Below are 20,469 nucleotides of genomic sequence, written 5' to 3'. Positions count from 1 at the left end.
CCATAGAGGCACTGGGTTGCAGAGAGAGGCAGCAGGTCCAGACCCAACCTTGCCTATGATGAGTGGCTTACACTGCAGTCTGCCCCAGGGCGCGGGGGCTAGTTGGTGACTGGCAATAGCCTACAACTGAGGTGAAGTAGGGATAGGGGATGGGGGTTCCCCGCGGAGGGGAGACCCCGAGAGAGAGAGAGAGAGAGAGAGAGAGAGATGAAAGAGGCACTGGAGTCCAGGGAGGGACATGGAGCCAAACGGCAGCGGGACACCGGCCAGCAGAGGGTGCTCGAGAGGCTGAATGAGCTAATTCCCAGAAGAGACAGCAGGAGGCGCTGCAGGGGTGAGTCCCATTGCTACAAACACATACTATTTCTTCCACAGGGCCCCTGCTTCATTCAGTGCACAGGATGGTGCTATTCAACATTCAGTGCTAGTCAATACTTATTTTTATCTTCAGCATTCAATGTATGCCCCCATGCCATTCAAACCCTGCTCTGAAAGCAAAATTATTAACTTCCTCATGGGCTTTTTTATACCTCTCATCACTCTAGTATCTGAGTGCTTCATAAACACTAATGAATTTATCTTCACAACACCCCCGACAGGTAAGGTGGTAGTATTACTCCCATATTACAGAAGGGGAACTGAGACACAGAGATGTTAATGTTGAAAGTTCATACTACTTTTGGGTGCATGATCTGCGATGCCCAGGACTCAATATTTCAGAGAATTGTGCATTATACAGCGCTATATATGTTAAAAGTACATCTCCCATTGACTTCAGTTGCAGCCGTGAATGCTCAGCACTTCTGCAAATCAGACCCCACTGCCTCAAGTCAGGCATCCAGAAAATGAGGACTACACAATTAGTATCAGCATCACATAGTAATAGGGTGACCAGATGTCCCGATTTTATAGGGCTAGTCATGATTTTTGGGTCTTTTTCTTATATAACTCCTATTTTCCCCCACTCCTTGTCCCGATTTTTCACACTTGCTGTCTGGTCACCCTACATAGTAACTCTGTGGCAGAGACAGGGCTAGAATCCAGTTCTCCAGGGCAGTATTCAACTGCTATAACAACGAGACCATCCTTTCTTTTCCTGCAATTCTCTGCCTCATTCACTACACACCTTACAACTTCTGCAACAAATAAGGTGGGTTTCCTGCATAACTTTGATTCCTTCCATAATCACTGTTCATTTTGCTCTCCCTACTCTTGTTTCCTGTGCCTGGAGCCACAACTCCCCCTGACTATAGGGAGGAGAAATTGCAGGCAAAGTCCTGCTCAGGCCCCACAGTCCTGGGCTGGAACATGCTTAGTCTCTCTGTGGGGATGGCGCATGTGCACTCCTGTCATACAATGCAGCGAACTCAGACTGTCTCTTTGGGGAATTTAGCTGTTGAGCTCTAAGAAGTCTCTACTGAACACATGCAAATTGAGATTTTCAGAGCCTCATAACTCGGCCCCATTTGGACAGATTTTCATGGGAATGGTAAAAGGCATATCCCTGATAACCAGTGAGACATGCCCATCTCCTCCAAATTTCAAGTCCCTGCTCTCGAGCATTTAGGTGATAAAGCTTCTCAATTAAACAGTTATAAGAATTTTTTTAATATGTGCAAAACAACATTATTTTTTCTCTAACCTCATTCTGAGAAACCATTGAACCATTTTTGCTGAAATTAAAAAAAAAAAAAAAAAAAAAAGACAGCCGAGGCATTTACCAGCATGGAAATTTCCGCCCAAATAATTAAATCTTGGCAAAGTTATAAGCATCTTACAATTGGAAGTGTCAGGCAACCTTAGCTATAGGAATTGGTACTTGCATAGTAGCCTATAAAATTAATCCACTTTTCCCTGTCATTATTATAAATGTGTATTTTGTAATCAGAAGTGTCCTTTGGCTGTTAAATCAGACAGTATGCATGGAAATAATGATCAGCTATAAAGGGTCAGAAGGGCTTTTACACTTGTATTTTCCACACTATTGCTGTGCTGTTAGGTAGAGATTTTTTTTTTTTTCACCACATTTTAAAGTAAATCTATCGTTTTTTCCCCCCGGTAAGGCTAGGGCTGGACGTACCACCATTGTGATAGCTCACCGGCTCTCCACAATCCGGACAGCTGACATTATTGCTGGATTTCACAACGGTGTTGTTGTTGAACAGGGAACACACAATGAACTCATGACACAGAAGGGTGTCTACTATTCTCTTGTGATGCAGCAGGTAATGAGATGTGATCGAGCACTCCTGACTAAATGCTTCAGATGTACTGGCCATCTCTCTACTCCAGAAAATTATCTGTATATCTCACTCACAGGTGCTGATTTTTGTATTCGCTGGTGGGTGCCCTTCCTGTGTGACCTGTGGGCAGGGACTCGGGGGGAGGGGGGGGAGAGGGGGAGGCTGAGCAGGGATGGGACCTCTGGGTAGAGTGCGGGTGGGGCCTTAGGGAGGAAGAGGCCAATCAAGGGAGGGGCCCTGGGGTGGAGTGGTGGGCGGGGCCTTGGGGCGGAGCAGGGGCGGGGCCACAGCCCAGGGGCCCACAAAACATTATCCAGCCATGGGAGAGCTGAACACCCCCTATTTTTGGGGGTGGGTGCTTGAGCCACGGAGCACCCACAGTGTCGGCGCCTATGATCTCACTGATACTATTGCTGACACATGCAGGTTCTGCACTCAAACAGCTGGGCCATTTTCGCTTTGCAGTTTCTGCATGTTTTCTAGTTGAGTGAAAGTTGATCATTCAATCTTCTTTATGAGTTGGAAGTGGTTGTTTTTCACCGGTAGCAGTGCTTCATATTTACCCAAAGTAATGAGTCAAAACATAACTGAGCAGAAGAGGTGGATGACCTCATAGAGCTGTTAGATCCCAGATTTGACTGACCTTTATAGATAGCACGGGGGGGACATACAGAGCCAAATTCTCTGCTGGTTTAAGTTGCAACTGCACCAACTTATCCTGGCAGAGAACTTGGCCTATACAAATTACAATGTGAAAGTGACCACGAAACCAGTGTTTTTGTTTGTTTCCATACCAAGTATACTGTTCCTTCCCCTTGCTGCAAAGTGTCTTGTGACTGTGTATCACTGTTCTTTGCTTGTCACTAGGGTCATGGTGGAAACACTCAAAATGGGATGTCAGAAGATGAAGACTATGAGGAAGAGGATCTAGATGATCTCAGGATGGAGAACCTATCTGATGTTGGTGGTTTTGAAGAACCAGGAATCATTGAGATGGGAAGCATTCCTAAGGGATCCAGAAGGCATAAAAGCAGAAAGACCTCTTCTAAGAAAAAGTCGTCTGAAAAGAAGAAGAAAACAAAGGAGAAAGAGGTTAGTGTTAAAATTTAGTTTAATCCTAAAGTTTAGTGATAGCTTGTGAGAATAGGAACAAAGGTGATTCTGTTTTCTTTTTTTAAAAGGCCTTAAGCCATGTCACCTTTGCTATGATCCTGTCATATGCATCATTGACCTGGGTGAATACTTGAATTGGGAATCTTCAGGGAGAACACAGGTCTAAATAAATCAGTCTGACCTCTTGGGACCAAATTAACCTGATACACAATATGGTGTTAAGGAGCTTTATGCTTGTTATCTTTTTATTAAGATGTTCAAACAAGTTCTCAACCTCTTATCAAACTTCATAAGATTACGGTGTTAAGGCCACTGTCCTGGCCAAGTTCCTACTCAAGTAATTAAATTATACCTACTTACACAGACATGGCATTTTACCAGTGGATGAGACGATCCTTGTGATATGTATACCAGTTTTTAAAGCACTTTGGGATGAAAGGTGCTATATAAATGGAAATTATCAAAATTAATAATAGTGTTGGTCACATACTAAACAGAGAAAATGTTCAAAACTCTATTTTGAAATGCAGCCTAAATTAAAACGATAGAAAAGGTTTACCTTTTTCTCCAACCACCTCTCTCTCTGTTTCAATTGGGCCAGCTCCTGAGGTCCTTACTCTATTTTTATTCAGACAAAATTCCCCTTCATGTTAAGGTAATTTGCCTGAGTTAGAACTGAATAAAAACCAGGTAAGGGCTTCAGGTTTTAGGCCCTGCTTCAATGGACTCATTGAAGTCAATTAAAAGAATTTCAGTGGTCCCTGGATTAGACCTTGGCCATGGGGCCAAGCAAGGACTTTATTGCAGAATATATATAGTTTGAACTGCACACAGTATAATTATTCACATCCTTGTATGAGGCTGGTTGTAGAAGACCTACAGAACATTTTTCAATCATCTGCCAGTGCAAAGAGCTAGAATATAAATTTAGGGTGAAATCCTGCTGACATTGAAATCAATGGGAGTTTTTCTGGGATTTCTCCTATAATAAAAGGTTTGATTAGTGAATACAATTTCAGAATCCATAACGTACCTAACCTTGCCAGATGTTTCTGTTTGTTTCTCAACCTTTCTCAGCTCAGACCCTATTTGTAATGGTCTGTTATGACCCAGAGACTTCCTGAGACACTCCTAGACTCAATACTCCTCCCTCCACCCCCTTTGCAGGGATCCGTCAGGGGCTTGGTGGGCCTCAGAGCTAAGATTCCAGATGTTCTAGCCAGATGTAAATAGCTGGGGAACTCCCCCCACCAGCAACTGGGGAGGAGGGGTGGTAAACCAAGACACCCCCTCCAAAAACACACAACCCTCCCACACACACAGCCCATGGGGGCGGAGAATAAGGGGTGGAGAGGAATAAGGGCTGAAGGTAAAATGGAGAGACTGGGATTCTGGGGATGTAATGAGGAAGAAGTTGGAAGGTCTGGGGAAGGAAATGGGGGCAGAGGGGTGTGGAGGTGCAGTTGGGGGCTGGGGGAAGGATATGGAGGCAGACAGGTCTAGGGGAGGGATGGCAAACTGATAGCTCCCCAAAAACCACAGACATGTGATGCAGCCCCTGGAGAGAAGAGGTTAAAGGAGTGGGGGGATTTGGGGTACAAGGGTTACAGTGAGAGGTTGAGGGAAGGAGGAGAGGGGGCTGGGAGCCAGGATAGATGGTATGACAGAGGGAGGATCACTTGGCTGTGGGGGAAGGCTACATCATGGGGTCCAAAATGGGGTGCAGGACAAGGGTTATGGAAGAGGGAGTGTTGCCCAGCTGTGAGGTGGGGGTTACATCAGGGAGCCAGTGTTTACCAGAGATTGGGATACCAGCTGTTCTCCCAGCTCCTGTCCCGCAGGGCTAGCTGGGCTTGGCTCCTTACTCCAGGTGTTGCAACCTCAGAAGTTGCAGCACTGCTCAGGTTTGGCCTGGCCCCCCTGATGAGGGGGCCAACCAGGCCAAATTTGTGAGAGTGGCATTGCGACCACGTGCACCTGGTCACAAAGCCAGAGAGGGGAGCTGAGCCCATCCAGCCCTGTGATCCTTTAACACGTTCAGATGACCCAATTTTGGGTCGCAACCCACCAGTGAAGAAACCCTGCTCTAGGAGCTCTTTTTTTATTATAGTACAGTCTACTGGTAGAACACGATGCAAACAATAAGCACTGGATGCATTCTTACAATGCCCAGAAGTCCAGAACACACTTTTTATCTATTCATAACCGTTGCATTTGGGCCTTGTCAGAGGAAATAGATGGCAAGATACATGGCTTCAGAATTCATACTGTTTGCAGTAAAGTGAAGAAATCAGATGGGAAGACATGCAATTTTTGATGTCACAAAGTTCAGCAGGCTTGTATGGTTGACGTGTGGACAGGCTTTTCCAGTCTCTGAAACACAGGCAAAGATAACCAGGCGAGGCCATCGCAACTGGCTGAAAACCTCATCTAATAATTTGTACCAGTTCCTATGTTTTCATTTCATTTTCCACAACTTCCTCAACAAATGTATGGACATTTTGAATAGTTCAGTGAAGCTGAACTGAGCTGCCATGTATTTTTCAAGGGAAATGAAGCCTAAATCACTGTTTCATATGCCTTTTCCATGCATCTGGTAATGATAGTCTGTTTTGTCTTTTACAAAATACAGACTAACTGACATAAGTAGACCCAATTGTATTACTGCCAACCCACTAGCATTTAGCAGAGGCTGAACTAGACTGATCTCTTTGTGCTCTGAACAGTGAGACTTTTAGGTCGTTATAATGATTCATGTGTTAAAGTTGCAATCCATGGTCACTGACCCTATTTGATATTTCACTGAACTATATATACCCCATCCCATCCACCCCCCAAGTTAACCTTTTGTTAAATTTATGCCTGCAGATTTTTTTGACTTGCAATTGCAGTTTTAAGACCTTAAATTACAGAGTGGCAAATCTTCAATATGTTTGCTCATTCAGTGTGTATGTTGGAGGCTGGGGCGAATTATCTGTGAACAGTTGCTAGGACAGTTTACTGATTTACCCCCTAGCTGAGGAAATTGTCATGTTCCACAACTTTCAGGGAACAGTTGAATTTTATCTCTTATATAGGAGGAAAATCTCCCGGCTGTGCCTTATTCCAGAATTCTGGCTCTGAACAAACCTGAGTGGCTGCATATATTCTTTGGCGTGATTGCTGCTGCCTTCTCTGGTGGCATCCACCCTGCATTTTCTGTTCTATATGGAAAAATCGTTGGGGTAAGTTCAGAACTGTATGGTAAACTAACGAACCAGGCACAAATGCAGAACTTTAAATCCTGCTCGACCCTCCAGCTAGTCCTCTCTAGTGATGCCTTAGAGCCTCCTTCTACTGCCACCGTCACTGAACTCTACAAGTCTTTCCATTGACTTTAGTAGGAACTTGATCAAGCCCTTGATCTCCTCTCCCCACTTGAGATTTCTTGCCTATTTTCCAGCCCCGTATTTGGAATGACTTCACCTTTCCAGTGAAGCAAATCACGTTCCCTTATCAAACTCAGTTTTCGTTTACCCCTCTCCACTGTTGTGCACATTCCCTGCCTTGTACCCGACCCTACTCTTTGCATTGTACCCATTCTCTTCAGACAGTAAGCTCCTTCAAGGTACTTTGCATTCCAACATGGTTGTAAGTACCAGGGACATCCATGGGACCGTCTGAATATTTAACCCCTTAATTCCTGAATCATTGCAGGAAAGAAATGGAGTCTTCCTTTGGATTCCAGTATATGATTGTTGGAAGCTGCTGGGAGTTGGAGCAGCAGCCAGGGGGAATGGTTGGAGCAAGATGTTTAGGAAATCTTTTATCTTCGGGCAAGAGAAGAGGGGTATTGTAGTCAGCTGGAGGGGAGGTGGATGGTCTGACAGAGTGACAGCATTCAGTGGAAGGCAGATAAGAGCTGGTGAAGTGGCAGCCTGGAGGCAGGGTTTAGTGGAACTGCAGCTCCCAGGCAAATGAGGAGAGGGTCTGGTGGAGGGTTGGAGAAGGAGCAGCTGATGAGAGGCAGGTCAGCTGGGAGAGGTGGAGTGACCTCCTGGCCAGCAGCAGAAAGCTGAGAGGTGGCAGAGTTCAGGTGCCGGGGAAGAGCTGAGAGGAGGTGAAGTTCAATAGTTTCTACAGTGTTCCTGAGCTATTGTAACTGGTGGTCACTTTGTGCTTTTCTTACATAGGGTTTTCAAGAAACAGATCCTGAAAAAAGGAGCAAAACCACCACATTGCTTTCTCTAATGTGTCTTGTACTGGCAGTGATCAGCTTAGTAACACACATAATCCAGGTAAACTTCACTACATTAAAAAGTCAAAGCTGAGAATCTGGTCACATACATTATGGTCAAGATTTTCAGATCTCATTGAGAGGCTATGTTGGGGACATAATGCAACTTTTTATGCACTATGTTTCTTAAAAATTGTTCCAGAGCCAAGCCACTGAATGACTCAAGTGGCTGGTATGGAATACAGAGCCTTACCCTTCCCGATTGCCAGTTACAAAGCAGCCCAGGGCAGCAATGTCTGAAAGGTGCTGCTGACCGTTCTGTGTCCTTGGGGGAATGCGTTTGGGCACAGCCCAGTTCCACTACATTGGTGTGTACGTTACAAAAAACACCGGCCCAGTCGGCACTGTTAGATAGCAGAGTGAGTAGTGAGGCTAAGGAATGAGTAAGCAGGGAAGGTGACTCCACTGCTGACCTCTGCAGCTGGCTGCGGAAGCATGTGGGTGGGGCAGTATGAGGAAACTTCAGTTTCCAGGAATGTGTGTGGTACCTTTCACCAGCTTTAAACTAACATCTGAAACCATATCCCAAAACACTGTGTAGGTTCTGTAAAATGTGTGGCTGAATGGTTGAAATACCATCACATTTACAGCGGGTTGTTCTAAATATGACTGTACAGCCCAGCACATACAATTCAACTGTTTTATTTCCCATTCTCCCTTTTCAGGGATTCATGTTTGGAAAGTCTGGAGAAGTTCTGACCAAGAGATTGCGATCTTTGTCATTCAAAGCATTGCTTCAGCAGGTATGGGCCACGTTTCTGGGTCAGAGCGATAGACAGCAAATATGCAGCACTCCTGCCATGTGAGCCAGATGGCTTTTGTGGGCTGATGTGTGTATAACAGCATGAAAATTCCTGGTTCTCTGCAGCCTGTGTAGAGCCTCCCTCCAATACAGCTTCAAGACAACCCATCCTTTTAGTGAAACTTTACCAATGCACAAGCGGCAAGTCTCTGAGCACACGTGCAAAACAAAATAAAGCAAAAACATGTACAAATTAACTCAGTGCTGCTAGGAGAGCTGTCTAATTTTGATGCCATCTCTTTCAATATCGACCATACTGAAGAGTGTATAAAACATGCATGTATCTGAGTGCATTGGTATATTTGCAGAGATTAACAAAACAGAAGTTAAATCTCTATCTCACCCTGATGGTCATGATATAAATGTTTAGATAAATAGGTTTAGATCTGTTTGCATCAAACTCCATAGCAAACGGACCATATCATAACAGGTATATAGGTTCTCAAAGCATTATCTTTGCTCACTAGAGTGATTTCTCTAGTCAAGGTGACCAGCTGGATCGTGAATGATTTACAATAATTTTATTGCAAAATGACTGCCCTTGGATACTCCCTGCTGATGGATCCCTGGGAAAGGACACACCTCTATTTGTTCCTTGCAGAGGATTCTCTGTGGGTGAATGATTAGGCACCCTGCACACCCATTGGTAGCGCTTGGTATCACAGGGTTCTGCATATGCACAGGAGCATTCTAAGGGGATAGGGGAGGAGAGGGAAAATTACAAAAAAAACCCCAAACCTCTCTTTCTTTTCCACTACCTTTAAAGATAATAAAGTTGATTCTCCTCCCACATGCACCCATATTGATCAGGAATAGGTCTACAGAAGTCAGTGTAATATAAAACGTGTACGAGAGGAGCACTGTGCGTATCAGATGTTGGTATGGGCGTGGAAGGCACTCTCATTATGGTGTAAAAAGAACGAGGAGTACTTGTGCCACAAGTACTCCTTGTTCTTTTTGCTGATACAGACTAACACGGCTACCACTCTTAAACCTGTCATTATGGTGTATGACACATACGTGACTCTAAATTCTAAAATCTTTGCAGGTGTTAGCACCTGGACTGTTAACAGTTTAATGTTCTGAGGGTAAGAATAGTTTATTTTAAGATCGTTTTCAGTTTATCTGACAAATGTTATTCATCACAAAAGAAAAGTGAGTATCTTAATGGTTATGTTGTGTGTCTCTCTCTTCCCCACACACACATGCTAGTCAAGCTTTAAATGTCCATACATTGTAGAAATGACTCTGACAAGTCTGAGTTACGATAAGAACATTTCATTTGCAAAAGCAAAAATAACTGAACCATCTATTCCTTTGCAGGAGATTGGGTGGTACGACGATCCTAAAAATGCCATAGGGGTTTTGTTAACCAGACTAGCTACAGATGCTTCACAAGTCAAAGGGGTATGTTTGATTTTGTTTTTACATTTTGCTTACAAATATGAATTTCAGTGTTGCCCAGGGACGATTAAATTATTTTGGACAACGAGTTGGTAAATCTTCTCTAGAGACTGGCTGACACATTTAAATAGCGCACTATCAACATCTTGGAAACAGTTTCACTAGTCCCAATTTATGACGATTATAAAGCTTCGGCAGATGTTCGTACACCTTCCATTTCCTTGCTGTAAGCGGCTAAGTAAACACCTTAGTAACTTTAAAAGTTAGCCATGTCCAAGGGCCAGTGTAAGCACTTCTGCACCACTTAAACTGCCTGATGGAGCAAAGTCTTCAGTGTATGAAGTGGCCCTAAAGGCCCACTTCAGTTGCTTGGAGGGGCTGTAGTGTGGGAGAATTGCATTGCAGCCAATGCCTGGCCTCATGTTGACATGGGTACATTTCTTCTTCCCAGCTCTGTACACTGCATTTCATACACAGAAAGACGGTTTATGTGGGCTTTATGGGGTGAAGTGAGTTGTCATTAATACAGAGTATCAGTGATGGCAGAAGCACGAGGGACTGTGTGACTTCGGGGAGTGGTGTAGGATAGGAGCCACTGAAAATCCTGCAGGTAAGTGGCAAATTCTGCAGAATTTGCCAATCTCCCCTTTCCTCCCCACCACACGACCCCATCAAAAAAATTTTGAAGAAAAAAATCAGCCATACTTTTTAAAATAAATTCACTCATGAGCAAAGAGTAATAAGTTTCCTGATTTATTCAATATTTTAAAATTAAATTAAATTTCTACTTCACTCGTCTTTAAATAATAATAATCTTCCTCAACTCCCGGATTCACTAGACTGACTAGATCCTCAGACTCACTAGATTTCATACTCCCTCCCATCTCCTCTTTACTGGCCAGCACAGAGTGGGAATCAATCAAATATTTGACTGAACGTATAATTACACTGCTCTACAGCCAAAATGCTTCTGAAATAAATGTAGTCAAACTTTAATAATTCTGGGTCACTGAGAACAAAAATGATGCTTAAAATTGTTGATTGGCTCTAGTTTTCAAGATATGCTATTGGGTCAGTATATACGACCCTTGACTTGGGAATGGCGGAGGATAAGTGAGTTATAAAGGGAAGGGATCTCAATTTAAACCAGAAATGACTAAAATACATCTTTGACTGGATCTATGAATAAATCTATGACTGGGTTTGGACAGTACTTGCTTTTTAGGCAAAACAGTGAATGATGCAATCTGAAGCTGGTATTGCGTCATACATGATATGAATTGGAAACTGTTATTCCTAGAAGTCATGGATGATGCAATCATAACGAAGCTTACATCACTCTGCTGAACAAATTGCCCTATATCAGCTCTAGAAATCATACAGTGTCGTGCTCTCTTATTTGTCAGTGTTTGATTTTGCAAAGGGACACATTTCTGTTTAGCCAAAGTGAGCAGAGATGCCTCGTACTTGTGTGAACAGTGCAGATAACTTCTGCTATGTTTGTGGTGAAGTGACTTTTGCATCACAAAAGCGTAGTATAACCACTATGGTTAAGAAAGCCTATCACCTTTATTTTGGCTGCAAAATTGGAGATCAGGACAAGAGGTGGGCCCCACACATATGCTGCAAGACTTGTGCAACAAATCTTCGCCAGTGGTTGAACAGGAAAAGGAAATCTATGCCTTTTGCAGTGCCAATGATTTGGAGAGAGCCAACAGATCATACCAGCAATTGTTACTTCTGCATGGTGCCTCCAGTTGGGAAAGGTGTGTCAAAGAAGAAAAAGTGGACTGTGCATTATCCAAACATTCCATCAGCTATACGCCCAGTACCCCACGGAGAAGGACTGCCGGTTCCTGATGCACCAGAATCATTCTCACTTGAGTCAGACGAGGAAGAGGAAGAGGATGAAACTTCTGGTCCTGAACCATCAATGTCACAGGACCCACATTTTCTCCCATCCTCCTCCTCTGAACCACACCTCATAACACAAGGTGAACTGAATGACCTTGTCAGGGATTTGGAACTACCCAAGAGTAAGGCAGAGCTCTTGGGCTCCAGACTACAGCAGTGGAATCTCCTGGCAGGTGATGTTAGGGTTTCCATGTTCCGTGACCGTCAAAAGGATCTTGTCCCATTCTTCTTCATGGAAGGTGATCTTGTAGCCTGCAACAACATCGATGGTGTGATGGCAGCCCTCAACATCGTTCACGATCCAGATGAGTGGAGACTGTTCATTGATTCATCGAAGACAAGTCTTAAAGCTGTTTTACTGCAGAATGGCAATGTTTTGCCACCAATTCCAGTTGGTCATGCAGTCCATATGAAGGAAACCTATGACAACATGAAACAACTTTTGAGGTGCATAAACTATGACCAACATCAGTGGCAGCTTTGTGGCGATTTGAAGGTTGTTGCTCTCTTGCTTGGTCTGCAGACTGGATACACAAAGTACTGCTGTTTTCTCTGCGAATGGGATAGTCGTGCAAGAGATTCCCACTACATCAAGAAAGATTGGCCACTCCGACAGTCATTGGAGCCTGGGAGGAAAAGTGTTCAGCATCCACCACTTGTTGAATCAAGGAAGATTTTGTTACCACCCTTACACATCAAGCTGGGTCTGATGAAGAACTTTGTCAAGGCCATTGACAAAACACAAGCAGCTTTCAAGTACCTCCGTGGAAAATTTCCAAGGTTAAGTGAAGCTAAGATAAAGGAAGGTGTCTTTGTTGGTCCTCAGATTCGTGAACTTCTTTGAGATGATGCATTTGACCATGCACTGCGTGGCAAGGAAAAGACGGCATGGAAAGCCTTCCAGTTAGTGGCAATAAATTTTCTCGGAAACAACAACGCAGACAACTACAGGTTGTTGGTGGAAAACCTCCTCAAGGCATACAAAAGCCTTGGTTGCAACATGTCACTAAAGATACATTTTTTGCACTCTCATCTAGATTTTTTTCCACCGAACTGCGGAGCAGTGAGCGACGAGCACGGCGAGCGATTTCACCAAGACATTGCAACAATGGCGAAACGCTATCAGGGCAAATGGAGCCCATCAATGCTTGCAGACTATTGCTGGACAGTGACAAGAGATGCTCCATTTAATGAATACAAGAGACAAGCCAAGAAGCGCCGAGTAGACACTGAATAGGACTAAACTATGTACAGAATAGTTTTTTCCTTTTGTTTCATAATAAATTTTATTTATATAACCCTTTTGCTGATTTTTAAAGTGTTACATAAACAGGACAGGTGAAATATTATCATGTAAAGCAACCATAAACACATGAAAAGACCTAGGTTTACAATTTATGATTAAAACTCTACTATCTACACAATATACATAGACACAAAATGTAAAAACTTAAATATCTTAGAAACAGTAGCCAATCAGTTGTTTTAATTGTCATATTTGAATTCAGCACATCAAAATACATAATAAATAGCACATTTTATCTCTGAAGCAGACGACGTCTCAAAAATTGTAGACCAGTGTTACTTGAACCTTTAAAAACTGCAACTTAATTCTTGAGGATAAGGTCCATCATCCCAGCTGTCAAGGTAAAACAGGAAGAAGGTGGTGCATGGGATCCAAACTATTAAAAAAGCTTAACAGATCAAAATGAACATCAGAACATTTCATTCTCCGGAGCAGTGGTTCTCAACCGGCTGCGAGAAGGTTTCAGGGGGTCCACCAAGCAGGGCCAGCATTAGACTCGCTGGGGCCAAGGGCAGAAAGCCAAAGCCCCACCTCATAGGGCTGAAGCCCAGTTCCCTGAGCCCCACCACATGGGGATGAAGCCAAAGCCTGAACAATGTAGCTTCGCGGGGGGTCCTGTGACATGGGGCTCCAGGCAGTTGCCCTGCTTGCTACCCCATAATGCCGGCCCTGGCTTTTATATGCAGAAAACCAGTTATTGTGGCACAGATGGGCCATGAAGTTTTTATAGCATGTTGGGGGGGGCGGGGGGGCTCAGAAAGGAAAAGGGTGAGAACCCCTGCTCTGGAGAACAAAGAAATATCAGTGAGTGAGAGACAAGGTGGGTGAGGTAATATCTTGTATTGGACAAAATTCTGTTGGTGAGATTGGCAAGCTTTTGAGCTTACACAGAGCTCTTCTTTAGGTCTTCTTCACCAAGAGAAGTTGGTCCAATAAAAGATATTACCTCACCTACCTTGGTTCCAGGCTATTAGAGAGACAACACGGCTACTGCTAAGTACGTGGGCAGCCATATGTTGTGCTAGCTGAAGTCTCAAAGTGATCTTTATGTATAAGCCCCTAGAGTATATGGCAATAATTCATCTTGGCATTGGTTTGGTTTTATAATTTTATTGAACACAAAAGTCTCTTGAGGGCAGGAAAGCCTCTGGCTAGCAAAGAAAGAATCATACTTCCCACCCAAGGTTCTCTTGGTTTGTCCACAGTGCGATATTTGAAAGATGGATTGTTTCCACAAAACTTTCCATTTCATCTGCAGGCATGAGTAGAGTTGGCCAACATGTTTTCAGTGAATGGTATTTTTGCTGAAATATGTGTTTTTAGGGACCCCAAATCTATTCATGAATTTGGGTAAAATTTGACAAATAGTCAAAAGAGATAGGAAGGGAGATTTGTTTTAAGTCTAAATGTTTCATTTTGACCATTTAAAAATATGCCATTTCTACTTTTGTTTTGAAATGGTATTTCATTTTCAAATTTGACCAAATAAAAAAGAGAAGAAAAACACCACAAAATGGCCAAATCAATACCAAAAAAGAGTGGGTGGGGGGGAGGGGGAGAGTTTTTAGTGAACCAAAATGTTTTGGTCAATTTGAAGTATTATTTTTTTATTCGACAAAATTTTTTTTTAAAATTGTTTCAGATCTAATCGAATCAATTCCCCTCCCCCCCCGATTTTCCAGTTTGGCCCCCAGCTGGAAAATCCACAGTTTGCTCAGCTGAGCCATGAGTATTGTCACAGTTTACATAGATCCGGTGTGCCAATTATCACTTTTAAATTTCTTGATGACATGGATGTGCAGATCCTCAGGGAGAGAAGAGCTCTTTGGTGTGAACGCTCATTTCCTGCTGCTAACACTGCTGAAAACAAAGTGCCTAATTAAAGGAACCTGCAGCTTCCATCATCTTCAGCTGATGTACAGCACCTATGAAAATCAGGACCTCGGTGCCTTAAGCTGGGCACCCAATAACTGACATGCCCCAAATTAGAGGCTGTTGGCTCTTCATGATTTCTGTGCCTTGTTGTGGCACAGGAGGACCCTAATATTTTTTGTTGAATTGAGCCCATGTGGCCACATTTTCATCAGGCTTCCTGAACCTAACGCACAGCTAGGGGTATTTGCATACTTAATTGTCCATATGGGTTTTTGCATATATTATTGTCGATTTTAAATGCATAACATTTACGATTCTTCTCCCTCTGAATATTTATCCTGAGTGAACGATGATTTCATACATTTGATCTATATTTTGTGTCTCAGGAATTAACTTTGGACTCTTTTGCTTTTAATAGGCTACTGGAAGCCGACTTGGCTTGTTCACTAAGACTGCCTCTACCCTTCTGACCGCCATCATTATTGCTTTTGTATATGACTGGCGATTAACTTTGCTTATCCTGGCCTGCATTCCTTTCATTATTGCTGCAAATGCTATTCGACTGAGCTCTGTGGCTGGTCAGGCATCAAAAGATCAAAAAGCTTTGGAAGAGGCCGGACGAGTAAGATCTCCAATATAAACTAAATGGGTATAATGTTATATCGTTTTAAGGACAACATTGTCAGTGGTGATTTTCTACAGAAATTACTCTGAAAATATATTAAATAAAACAGTGATAAAGAGAGACATTCTATTATAGTGGGATGCTAGCTCCACTCTAGTTAAGGTTGAGGATTACTTTTTTTCTTATTGCTTTAAAATCCACACAGTTACTCATATTGCCTTGAAATTCAATGGCAAAACAATTATGTTAACCCAAAGTTAAGGTTGCTTGGTGGCAGGTCATCCCCTTGGAGAACCTTGAGTTGAGCAAAACTCAAACTTCTGAACATCAGGAATTGCAGAGTTAAAGTTGCCCAGGCAACCTTAACTCTGCCCTCTTTCAGTAATTCCCCAGTGCTCCCTGTTAACACACATACCTTTATTCTGCCAACCCCACAATTGCTGAAATGTTTAAGCTCTTCACTTTCTTCTACAGTCCATTCAATGTCACCCCCAGGATTCCATCTTACACTATGAAAGGACAAAAAAGGGTAGGGGAAGGTTGACCATGCTAGCTTCCCTCTAGCCTCTTTCAGTTATGCCTCACTGTGCATGTACTCTCACTGGTCCTTGGCACTATAAAGATTCAGAAGGTTCCAGATCGTGGCGCTCACTCTCACACTTAGCCAACTCCCCAGAAAGAATATCATACATGTACAATGTGAGAACCGCTTTACAGCCTTTTACAGCTCCCGTGCCCTGATGGTACATCTCAGCTGGGAGGTGATTCCCAGGTCTCATAGACATACCCATGCTAGCTCTGCTTGAGCTAATGCACTAAAAAGAGCAGTGTAGCCAGGACGGTGGCTTGGGCGAGCCTCACAAGTAGTATGTGCCCAGGGGGTCTGGGTGGGTTTGTACTCATGCAGGTAGCTCAAGCCACTGCTCATGCCACCATAGCTATGCACAATGGGTACATCTATGCGAGCTGGGACTCTCACCTCCCAGCTTAAGTGTAGGGCTACTGTTACATACAGGATACCATCTCAACGTACACTTTCACTTAGCCATCCTGAAAGCATTAGAATCCTTTCAAATTCCACCTCACAGCTGGCAATATCTTTGTAATTAAAGCCCCGTGCCCTGTTACTGACATAACCTACACAATTCCCCATAGAACTGAGACATACTTCATCCTGAAGGTACACATCCACCTCCTGCCTTTTCACACACACACACACATAGATCTCTTTATATCTCAGTCACAGCTCTGTCACACATCTCCAAGTCATCCATAGATCTGCTAACACACCTACCAAGCAGAGCTAACTACTTCCTCCGCTCTTCAGTTCAGCTCCATCTGCCACTGAGCACACTCACTTTGCCTGGAGTGTGCATAGATAATAAATGCTTAGATTGCTTATATGCCAGCTTGCTACTGAAAATACCCTTTCTAATACAGCCCCTGTGCCCTGCTAATGATATAAGGTACACAGGATCCTGAAGGTACATACCTAGCTCCTCCCTTTGTTCGGACATTGGAGGGTGGCAAACACAGAGTTCCTCCTGTCCTAAACTCTGCTCTGCTCTCTCACATACCTCAGAGTGATCCACACATCCTCACATCACCAACACACTTACCAAGCAGGCCCAGCTACTGTCTCCACCATTTAGTGTAGGTACACCTAGCATCCTGATTGCAACTAGAGTATATGCAAATAATTCCCATCGGCTACTGCCAGCTGCAGGGAACAGATGGAACATGGGGTGGGCAGCCTTTTTTTTTTTTCTTGTCCTGTAATATTGTTAGATGGAATCCTGTGGGTGACAGTGAATGGGCTGTAAAAGGAGGTAAAGAGCTTGTACGTGTCAGCAGTTGCGGGGTTGGCAGAGCAAAGGTATGTGTGTTAACTGGGCACTGCGGAAAGAGGGCAGAGGTAAGCTTGCATGCACAACCTTACTTGTGCATCTCCTGGTTTTCAGTAGTTTGAGTTTTGTTCCACACAGCATTCTACAGGGGTACGACATACCCCCAAGCAACCTTAACTCTGCATTTAACGGCGTTCTTTGCCATGGAATTTCCAAGGTTTTTTGTGGTTTTTTTTTTTAAACAGGAAAAGCTCTGGTGGCGTTAGGAGGTAGTGGCCATATAGGTAGTTGTACATCTAGTGTTCCACAATTAGCATTCTGAGCCAGCTGCACCCCCTGACACACATATTCATCAGCTGTGCCTCACCAGCCCTGCTTCAGCACACCTCCCCCGCCATACCTCTGACCCAGTCACTGCATTCCCCCATCCCCACTACCATACAGAGGCTCCCTATTGCAAGCAGGGAACACCTCTCCCTGAAGTTTTCACTCCCTGTGTACTAACTTTTCTATTGCTGTCACTTCCTCCCTCCTCTAAGCTGACTCACATGCAGTGCCTGGGGTGAAGGAGTGCTGTGTTCCAGTGGCATAGTGTTCCTGGTTGTGTTTCAGAATGGCTAGAGGGTGGAGTTTGTAGCAGGCTGGTGGAGAAATCACAGATAGGGTTTGTGTTCCAAAACACTGACAATTTTATGTTTGAGAGAAAAATCCTCTGACCCCTTTCCGATAGATGTGCCCCATCTCCAAGAACAGTGAGGTGTCAGAGCTTGTAATGGTTTCTGGTAGGCCATGAACTCTCCAATTAATGTGCGTCCAGTAGGTTTCCTGTAGTGTTGGGGTGCACTGACGGAGCTGGGAGGTGCAACGGGTCAGGTGCACTGGTAGAAGTGGGGTATAGGAAGGTTGGGGTACACTGGAAGGGCTGGGGCTGCAGGAAAGTTGGGGTGCATGAGGGGTTGGGGTGCAAAGACAGCTGTGGGATGCAGGGAGTTAGGATGCCAAGACCAAGCTGGGGGTTGGGGTGCAGGAAGGTTGAGGTGCAGGATGGCTTGAGTTTATTGGCAAAGGGGGCACATGGGTTGCAGTGTACGGCTGGGGTGCACTGGCAGAGCTGGGGGGTCACGTGCCTCCATCACCTGAACCGCTTATCTCCCCTACCACCTATTCCTAGTTACCCCAATCCACCCTCCCAGCAGGGTTGCCAAGTCTGGTTGAACCTATTCCTGGAGGTTTCCTCACATGACACAATCTTTAAAGATTAATCTTTAATTCCTGAAAAACAACGAGGAGTCTGGTGGCTTTGTGGATACAGACTAACACGGCTACTCCTCTGATACTTTAATTCTGGGAAACTCTAGGACAATCCTGGAGGTTTGGCAAGTGGCAACCCTCATTCCAAGAAAGTTTACACATCCAATTTTCCACCCAAATGCTTTGATTGCATTTCTCCCAAAATGAAATTACCTCCTATGACTCTCACATTGTAGCAATCTCCAGCCACTCAGTTCAAAATTCCTTTTGTCTTAGGTGGGTGTTGTAATTAACTTATCTTTAGCAGTGTTAATTGAAGGGTGAGTTCACAGCCATCCAGTGGTCTATGATTCATCTTCCAGTCCTTAGTATCTACCTATGAATTCTAGATCTAGAGTTCTAGCTCTAAATTTTTGGGTTTTTTTAAACACCCACCACCTAGAAACTTTTTTTTAAAAATGGCTGTTTTTAGGGCTTATATCTCCAGAACGTCTGGCTCAACAGATATCAAGTTTGGGTCACTAACCCTACCCTACCGTCTCCTGTGGTGCACCACTATAAATTGGTGAACCTTATGGGGGTGCAAGATACGTGTAGTGATCCAAATTTGGGGTCATTTGACCAAGGGGTTTACAAGATGTTATTTCCCACCAAATAATCAGCTTTTCTAAAGGTTCGTTCTAGAAATGTTTTTTTGCCCACATCTAGAGATCAGACCATGGGTCTAATCCTGGCACAAGGGTCTCACTCACTTGAGGGTTACCTCCAGAGAATGCATGGCATCCATTAGCCCTTTGGGGGAAGCAAGATTCAGAACATTATCAGCAAAAGAGTTTGGCCATCCACTTAGGCTCTTGAGTAAAGGTCAAGCACTCCACAAGTTACACTGAGCACGTATGTAAAGCGAACCCCAAAGGATTTTCAGGTAGAATATGGTCAAAGCAGCTGGATAGACTGAAGAGATGCACAGTAAGTGTTTGTTCCTGAACTCCCCCAGCTAGTGACAGTTCACGGCCCCCCTTTGCTGAAAACCTGGGAAAGCTTGGCTGGAATGTTGCTAAAATCTGTTATTATCGGGCTTTTATTTTGGAGGAGGGTGTAATGTCATCAAAGTATTTTTGTTTTAAAATATAGGCGTGCAAATGCTTGCTGGCAAGAGAGGAGCATTTTAGGGGATGGAGGAGTTAAGGGAATAGGGTGAGAGGGGTTTGGGGCTGCACGGAGAAGAGGGGGGATTATGGGGAGGGAGATAAATGGGAACGGGTGGTAGAGGAGGTTGGGTTTGGGGAATGGATACTGGGAAGCAGACATGAGGGTTTGTTGCAGAGGGTCTGGGGGGAATAGGGGCAGCTCCACATTCTCCCCGTCTGTCCCTTTTGTGTGTGTGCTTGAATCTCGGGGACCCCCTAGCTCTCTAGGGGAGTCTTAGCTTCTCTGTCCACCCCCTGCATCTGAGGTGGAAATTGGGGGGGGGGGGCTTGCCTCTCTGGGGGTGTCTGAGCCCTGCACCTGACCCCCCTCTGTTTGCCAGGCTCTGAAGCTACCTTGCCCAGCCGTGGGGATCTATCTGCCTTCCATGCCCCCTCTCATGTGAGCCAGGGTCTGCAGTAGGCATTGCTTTCTGGAGACATCTAAGCCCCCCTCCCTACCTCCTCACATGAATTGGAATCTGGGGTGCTTTGTCCCTCTAAGGGAGTCTGGCCCCCTCTCTCTACCTCTCCCCATGTGAGCTTGGCTCAGGGAAATCCGGGTGCACTGAGTGGGAAGCTTAGAACAGGCATGCTCAGAGTATGCCCCAAGAATACACTGCTGA

General features: G+C 44.3%; 1 protein-coding gene across 1 annotated transcript in view; it reads left to right on the top strand.

Moving 5' to 3' along the window:
- Positions 1-20,469, top strand: part of LOC135873816 (ATP-dependent translocase ABCB1-like) — a 76,297-nt gene that overhangs the window by 40,904 nt on the left and 14,924 nt on the right. The window contains exons 14-20 of the mRNA XM_065398430.1: positions 2,064-2,225; positions 3,111-3,335; positions 6,434-6,599; positions 7,545-7,633; positions 8,298-8,375; positions 9,758-9,841; positions 15,352-15,555. Of these exons, the coding sequence (XP_065254502.1) occupies positions 2,064-2,225; positions 3,111-3,335; positions 6,434-6,599; positions 7,545-7,633; positions 8,298-8,375; positions 9,758-9,841; positions 15,352-15,555 (1,008 nt within the window). The remainder of the gene's footprint in view (positions 1-2,063; positions 2,226-3,110; positions 3,336-6,433; positions 6,600-7,544; positions 7,634-8,297; positions 8,376-9,757; positions 9,842-15,351; positions 15,556-20,469) is intronic.

The sequence above is a fragment of the Emys orbicularis genome, chromosome 2 (assembly GCF_028017835.1).
Source record: "Emys orbicularis isolate rEmyOrb1 chromosome 2, rEmyOrb1.hap1, whole genome shotgun sequence".
In the NCBI taxonomy this organism is placed as follows: Eukaryota; Metazoa; Chordata; order Testudines; family Emydidae; genus Emys; species Emys orbicularis.
This window is presented reverse-complemented; position numbering and strand designations above follow the sequence as displayed.